This window comes from Quercus lobata, chromosome 6 (assembly GCF_001633185.2).
Source record: "Quercus lobata isolate SW786 chromosome 6, ValleyOak3.0 Primary Assembly, whole genome shotgun sequence".
Lineage (NCBI taxonomy): Eukaryota > Viridiplantae > Streptophyta > Magnoliopsida > Fagales > Fagaceae > Quercus > Quercus lobata.
In genome coordinates, this window is record NC_044909.1 from 31539190 (window position 1) to 31547665 (window position 8476).

The following is an 8476-nucleotide window of genomic DNA, read 5'->3' on the forward strand; positions in this document are numbered from 1 at the left end:
TCCAATAACAAATATGAGCTAACTCCAAAACTATGTGGACGGATGTTTGCATTGCATATTTAGATGGCAATTTATTTTTGCCCGTTTGAAAAGCCTTAAATTAATACAAGGGTGGGATTCACACACAAAAAAACAAAAACAAAAAAACAAAAACCCCTTTAACTTTTTTCACAGTAGGACCCAATGTAATCCCTACATTCCCATCTCACCAGACACCTTGTCGCTTCAACTTTTTTCACAGTACGCTCTGTGGTGCTTAGAACCGGACTAATCATTTTGTAGGACTAAACACATGGTCCATCTTATATATATATTCACACCAAGGATATGGAGAGGATATATATATGGCTCCTGTCTCACATTATTATGTGAAATGTTTGGGACAAAGACTTGTGCAAATGGCCTGCCTGAAAGGAAATGAACATTAGGGTGCCTTCATTATCTAGCTATAATATCCCACCCAAAAAAAAAAAAAATAGGGCAGCCTTATATATTTGATTATTTTCAACTCAACTTTTTCTGGCCCCTCTTATCATCCTTTTGTGTTAATACACCAAATATCACTTTCCTGGAGAAGATGCAACAAAAATGTGAAATGGAATTGGACAAATCTTTATTAGATTAACCATTTTTCTCCCTGAAAAATTGGAAAAAGTAAAAGAACAAGAACAAGAACAAATTCAAAAGTAAAGGTTCAGACATACATAGCTGTTTGGATTTGGCCAAAAAGTTTACTTTCCATCATAGCTACACACACAATCTCCTGTAATTCTTAGGATAATTCCAAGTAAAATAAAGAGTATCGTTTTCTTAGTTTCCAACTCCACTTAAGATCTATAAAAAACCTCCATTATGAAAATTTTAAAATTCTATCCATCTAGTTTGAAACTAGTGGATTGGATTTTGTCAAGTTACCAATAATTTAGATACCAATATGATAATGGTCTATCTTTGTTTAGATGATGTTGTTGATGACAAAGCAAAATTCAATATACTTTAAAATTAATAACTAGATGCTAGAAAATCCATGATAGGTTATCCTAAAAATCAGAGAATCCTAATCTCATTCACCCATAGGATAAGCGCCTTAGAGACGTCTATCCATTATCCATATATGTACAGAACCTGATAACTCATGCTATGATCATTGAGAAGAAAGTTTTTATTTATAATGCAATAGAGTAGGGACCCAACAAACATGGCCATTTTACACACATTACTGTTTTATTTTCCAAGTCCCCACCACTAACAAAGGCACAGTAAAACTCAGTAATTATTTGGTAGTCTTGGAGCAATGCTCCGAACTCTCACATTGGGGGTAGGTCCCACTTGTGAGTCTCACCTCCATTGTAAGAACTTGAACCATTGCTCCGGTACTACCTAATAATATTCCGTAAAGCTCATACAAAAGCACTAGTGTGGAGGATAAGAAAGACCACTGTTTGAGCATATTAGTATCTTACTACCAGAAGAAATTGTTTAGCTGGGATGGAGTTTGTGAGTCCTCCATATCATGTGAAGGAGAATGTATGTGCCTCCCTTCGTAGGTTGTAATCACCATCCTTGGATCTTCTGCTAATCGCTCCACACGTTTCTTTACGCGACAATTATCCTGTGTGCAACGATAGTAGCTCCTGCATGCATCGATAAAGTCATAGGTAAGTGTTAATGGTTCAAGATCTTGCTTTGATGTGAGCTATAGCACTGAGATGCATGTGTGTTTGAGAGTGAGAATATGGTATCAATAAGGTTTTGAAGGCCATGACATTTTTGAACTTTGAAGGAAATTGAAGGCAGATATGTAATATGTTAGCTAATAGCTACAGCATGCATGCAGTGGTGTACGTGTTATGGTGCTTTAGTTTATATGTGTGGAAGATATTATGGTCTAAGAAGATGATCCGAGAAGATGAAACTATGTGTAGCCTCACCCCAACATACTTATATAGCAAGTAAAATAGTGAGTCTTATAACCCTAGACAAAATGAACTATGAATGGGAATCATTTTAATTCATAGAGCTGTATTTTAAGCAATAATTATTTCATGAATCAAATATATGCATTTTTCTTTTCACAACGTATAGAACTTACACGTTATAAAATATATATATCCGATAAATGAAATACATTTTTCTATCTTAAGATACGTAGATTTTGGAGTGACTAAGAAAGGTTTTTTATTTATTTAGAAACTCAAGATGGTATTATTGTCGGTTGTCACTGTGTATGGGCCACGAGTTTGATTTTCTTTTCCTTGAATCAATGCAGGAACATTAAGATCAAGCATGCACGACCATTTCACAAGCTCACCGTTCTTCATGATCATTACGCCTAGTGTGTTCTATTGGCCTACCCCCTCTATCAAATTATTTAATAATAGTAATTTTCGGTGTGGTTCACCCAAGTTAAAACTAGATAAACTACACCGTGTGATGACATGATGTGCCTATTTGATTTGATTGGTTAGAAGTAGAATGAAAAAGACATAATTTTTTTTAAAGAATTTCTAAAAATTCATCTTTTCCATATATATAACAACACTAAAATTAATTAAGTGATGAAATTAGCGTTGAATGATTGAATTGATCATTTTTCTAGAAAGACTGAGAATAGAATGGAAAAATTATAACTGGAAATGCAAATCCATCCATACAACAACAATTACTACTACTAAGTTTTTTTAGTCTTAAAACTTTAGGGTCAGTTAAAATCCATCCCTACAAACAGAAATTAATCAGTAGTAATGTTTAGTCAGACTATCCCATTTTATCATTGCACCAGCTTTAGACAAGGTTGCATGTTACGGGATTGATAAACCACGCTAGTTTCCTATTATATAACACATTCTAGGATTAATTCTAATTTGCTTAAGATTTTTTTTGATTTTTTTTGCTGAGAATTTGCTTAAGATATATGTTAAGAACTTATAAGTTTGATGGAATTAAATTTTGTGCTATGGGTTAGAACTTAGAATTTAGAGGGCCTTGCACATCTTATTACTCCTAGTTTCAAGACAATCTCACTTGAATTACGGGACCTACACATATTAGTACTGTATATTGCTGGGTCCCTGGTTACTACTTTGTTAGGATGTACTGATCATTTAAGAATCCCAGGAACTTATTCGCAATTATTATTCATACATTGCTCACCATGACCACCATGAACCTATACTTTTTTTTCGTTTCCAGGGTCGCAAGCTAGCAACATAAAGTTTTGACCGAGACGAATTTTATGGCTACAATAAAATCTTATAATATTTGCACAAAGTTGAAAAGTTTCAACTTTCAACCAATCATAAGTCAAATATATATATAAAAAAGATTATATCTAAACTCACCACAATTTATATATGTTTATTGTTAAAATGTTGTGAAATTTTGTACCTGATATATTTTCACGTCAAAGATTGTGTGCTATATTCCAACATTGTCTACATACACATTCATATTGGCCCCAAAGATAAAGTATTAAACATTAACCCCACCCTATTTATCTTTTCAAACAAAATTTATATCCAACATTTATGACTTGGACTATACAACACCATTGAAAAGACATATTTTATTTTTAAGTAATTTGTGGTCCAAGAGGAGAGTACAACATAGAGATCAGAATAAATGAACTCTATTATATAATGCATGAACCCACTGAATTTATTATCCCTTAGAGTTAACAACCAACTATTTTTCAGTGATAAAGAAGTAACTTGAGTTTAATGTAGTCCAATGCTATCATCAAGGACGTTAAAAATTTGTTGAACAATTGAGATTAGTCCAACTGTACGTGTATGACAGACTTGTGTGGGTTTGAAATAGTTTTTTTTTTTTTTTTTCAACTTAATTTGTTATTTCAGTGAAAGAAAATATAAATTAAAATTTAAGTACAATATCTTAGTTCTATCATTTAGGTTCTTAAGTGAAATACATGGTTGATTTTTTTTTTTTTTTAATACATTGATAGTTTGAAATGAGAGATTTGAATTCTTAATATCTTTATTGAAAACACTAAAAAGTTTCAATTGAATTATAAGATTTTTAACAAAGATAGTCAAAATTTAATTTAATTGTACTTATAATAGATAATACTATTTTTACTAAATTCATAAATATAATCACCTAGTTGGTTGGACTTAACTGAAGTCCTTAAACGTATAACAATTAAGAAATTGAATCTAAATTTTACCTATAATAAAATTATAGTTATAAAAAAAAAAGATTTTAAAAAGTGGTAAAAACACATATATTATAATTAAGCTAATAATAATAATTTAAAAGAATCTCCTAGACTCGAGACCCAAGGCTGCCAAATTTAAAATTTGGTCTTTTTCACAACTCGCAAGTGCCATCAACTTTAACTCAGCAAGCCATCAACTTTAAAAGGTAAGGACAACCATGGTAAAACAGGCCGGCGTAAAGTTTGATCATATGATTCATATCAAAGTCATAAAATCACTAACGTTAACCCACATTCAAAAGGTCAAAATTTTACCTTCTAACAGTAAAAACTAAAAACCCTAAACCCAGGACTGGGGAAAGTCTGCTTTTGACATTAAATAATTTTGCAACAAAAAAGAGAGAGGGAAAGAGACTGAGAGAGACATACAGAACTATTTTCTCTCGAACCCAATAATCATTGTTAGAAAATATGAACTAGAAAACAGACAAGGTGTATTATTTCACGGGACATAGCTATTCAGAGGTGAAATCATTTACCAGAAATTATTTTCCTTGACTTTGTAAGAAAGTAGGATTCTTTTCTAGCATTGGTAACAAGTCAATAAAGGAATTGGCACGCCATTGCTCATGAGCCACATTCTTTGCAGAACACAACCCAGCTATATATATATATATATATATATATGCTTTTATAATCAAACAACTTAGGGGTGTTTGGTAGTGTATTTTGAACAACAGTTTTCAGTGTTTAAATAACATTATACGTATTTTCACATACTTTTTTACCTATACATATTTTTAAAAAATACAAACAACGTTACTAGAACAACATTACCTAACGGGCCCTTAATTTATATATAAAAATGTTTCTAACCCCTCCTATCAGCCACCAGTAATTATTCAATATTAATATTATGAGAGTAAAACAACATAATAATCCTTCCAATCATATAATAATAGAGAAATATCCATCACTTGTAAGAGAAGAGGGAGGAGCCTCATGTTTCTATATTTCTATATTTCAAAAGTACAAAATAATTTTTTATCAAGCACATGGCAAAGACTTAGAAAAGCTTTGTGAAAAGATGAGCAGTCTTTGGAGCCAAAAGCTTCTTTTTAGTGGGTCATTTTTTGTTTCCTTGGGCTAAGGTAGCCGTATAAATTTTAGTCATATATCATGATGTTAAATGATTTTTCTAGCTTAAATAATATTCATGTAAAAAGTTGGATCTTCTAAACAAGATCAACAAAATGAGATAGAGGAAGTATAAATATAAATAAATATATATATATATATAATTATTTATTCATCACAAAATATTACTATTACTTTTTGTAATATTTATATGTAGTTGTAATTTAAAGAAAACAAAAAGCATTATCTTTAATTTATTATGGTAAGTACTCAATATTTACCTATTTCCTTGAGTAAGAAGAATATATCACATCAATATTTGGCATAATTTTAGGGATTTACTTTATTAATTTTTTTGCTTTCAACATGTAGAGATATAAACTGTCTCCCTCTTACGTAAAACTGGACAGTGTCACTCAACAAAGCTGCAACAAGGCTCTTAGGGAAAATTATTAGATTCACCTAGAATAAAATGACATAGTACTACTCCTTATTCTAATATGATATAGGGTCTCATAGTGTTGTGTGCAATATAATCTATCATCACGTTCTTTTAAAAGTAGTCACAGTTTAAATAGAATTTGTGGTGTGTTTTTATGTTAAAATCCTTCTTCCTTGTGTTTGTATGTATCGGGTCTCTTTTTGTCCTTTTCAAAATATGATAATAGGTTTCATTAATTAAATTCATGATAAAATATATTATTCATATAAGAGGATTGAGTATCACATTATTATATTCTGAGCGTACTAATAATTTATTGACTAAATTAATTTTGGTCTATTATTATTCATAAACATCCTTACATTATTAATGTATAATATGAATCTGACGCTCCTGGGTGGGTAAAGCTATCAACTTCCATAAAAAAAGAATGACCCGTGAATCAAGGGGGGAAAAATGTGATGGAAATTTAGGGGATATCCTAGCCTGGCTAGAAGTACCAAGGAGCCCAGAACATTGAATTTGAAGGCAATGAGGAAGTAGTCAGACAGAACTGTATACCTCCTTTGTTTTTGAGTGAAACGGTTGGTCAATATTCTTTCTAGAACCGAGAGTACAACATTTATAGAATAATTTACATACGTACTGGTGTATGTGCAAACATATACACATATATCTATAATTATGAATGTTTATGCATGCTATATTGTGCTCTTTTGTAACCACTAACTGTCATTTCGTACTTTCAATCATGATTTTCTATATTTGATTTATTGCTTAAGTAAACACAGTCAAACTCAAAAAGGAAAAAATGAGAGCAAAAATTGTCATTAGTGTGTTAAACCCCAAAATCTGAAGTGATTTAGTGTTAATTGTTCTTCCATTATATTGATGATGGCCCGATTATTATTTGTTAATCTCTTGATCCGTTGTGATTACATCTCTTTTCAAGCTAATAATTAATTATTTCAGTTCATTGCCTTTAAAAATATTTTACCCTTTAATCATATTGCTCAAAACATGTTTACACATCGAAATCTCCTGCACCAAGTATGTAAACTTTAAAGTTTAACAATAATTATGAGAACAATAATGATGAGATCGAGAGGGAACTTAGCATGCATGTAAATATATACGATCCTATTCACTTCAATGAAATTTAGAAAACCCTGCTCTGGTTCATGAGAGCTAAAATCGAATGAGATATAAACTTTTTCTTCAAAAAGTTTATTAGAGCACAAAAGAAAAGTGTGGATTTTGATTTGTCTAACCTGGGATGCTGGGTGTTCTTTACCACTTTTTGTCCATATTTCCTCCACTTGTAACCATCATCTAATACATCTACATCACTCATGGTCTTGAAGCAAAACCGAGGCTCCCTTACCTTCCTCCTTGCCTTTATCTTCTTCATCTTCAAGGTAGAAACCCCAAGATGATTGTCATCTCCACCTGCTCCTCTCTTGGTGCTTAAGCACTCACCCACGTCTCCGTTCCATGCCCTAAAATCATTAAAACCATGCACAATTCATTTTAGAGGAAAAGGGTTGCATGAAAATATTATAAAGGAATAGTAAGATAGCATTACATGATTCAATATAAGAAAGATTTGTAACTTTTACCATAGGTTTGTGCTGGATCTGTGCAAGGAAAGGAGTTGGGGTCCTCCAAAATCACAAGTGGTGTCTTCTCTGTGCTTAGTAGTGGGAGATGTGAGTAGGGTTCCATTGAGATTAGTGGAAGGTGCATCAGAGGCAAGTGAAGGAGGTAGGGTATTTGTGAAGACTTTGAGAGATTGGTGGCATCCTATAGGAGCTGGTAAGGTCAAGTTGGAAGAGAAAGGATAATATCCCATTTGTGTAGGCACTTCTTGATCCTCAAAGAGACCTTGGTTGAGCATGGTTTGAGACGTGGCTGACATATATATATCTCTCTCTCTCTTTGAAGAGTGTGGAAGATCAAATATAAAGGTGCTTGGTTCCTTTTATAGGAGATCAAGCAGTGCTAGATTCAAAGCACGAGGGTCTCTCAAACTTCTAGGATAGATAGAAAAATAGAATTACTAAGATATGAAGGTACCCAAATACCTATAAATATGACCAACCACCACTTTCCCTTCTTGTTTTCTCTCTCTCTCTCTTTCTCTGTGTACAAGAGCCTCTTGAATTCTCATATAAACAAAAGAGAGGAAGAGTAGCTGAAGATCAAATTTAAAAGAAATAGAAACCAGAATCCACCTTGAAATTAAAGAAAGAAAATACTGCAAAGACTTCAAAATTCAACTAAAAAGTTGGTGTTGGATTTTAAAGTGATATAGTGCTACACATGTTACTATTTGACCTCAAAAGCATGGAAAGTCCGTGTCTCAGGGGGTAGTGGAATTTCACTATTGTATGAAGGTCAACAATACACGACAAATGGTTGAGCAGTAGAGGGTTTGGTTGACATGTATATTAATTTGTACAAATTACCAAAATGAAATTTGAAAATTTATAATCTAAAATTTATAGTAATTTTAGTGTTTTCCTTTTCTTTTTTTTCTTTTTTGGTCAGAATTTTAGTGCTTTCTTATATATATAATAGTCATTTACATTTAAGTGCACAAAAAACCTGTGCTACCACTTGTTACCTAGACGGCTCCAAGGATAAAAGTGAAAACAGATGAGTGCACAATAATAGAAGACAAGTCTATAATACAATGTTCATAAGTTAAAATTATCATT

At 32.1% G+C, this 8476-nt stretch overlaps 1 protein-coding gene across 1 annotated transcript; it reads right to left on the bottom strand.

Annotated features, from left to right (window-relative positions):
* Positions 1–1141: 1141 nt before the first annotated feature.
* Positions 1142–8029, bottom strand: LOC115994110 (probable WRKY transcription factor 13). Its single transcript, XM_031118140.1, has 3 exons — positions 7376–8029; positions 7028–7255; positions 1142–1634 (listed from the first exon to the last, which is right to left on the bottom strand). The coding sequence occupies exons 1-3, from the start codon at positions 7672–7674 to the stop codon at positions 1463–1465; spliced, it is 699 nt and encodes a 232-aa protein (XP_030974000.1). The 5' UTR covers positions 7675–8029; the 3' UTR covers positions 1142–1462.
* Between the last annotated feature and the right edge of the window lie 447 nt (positions 8030–8476).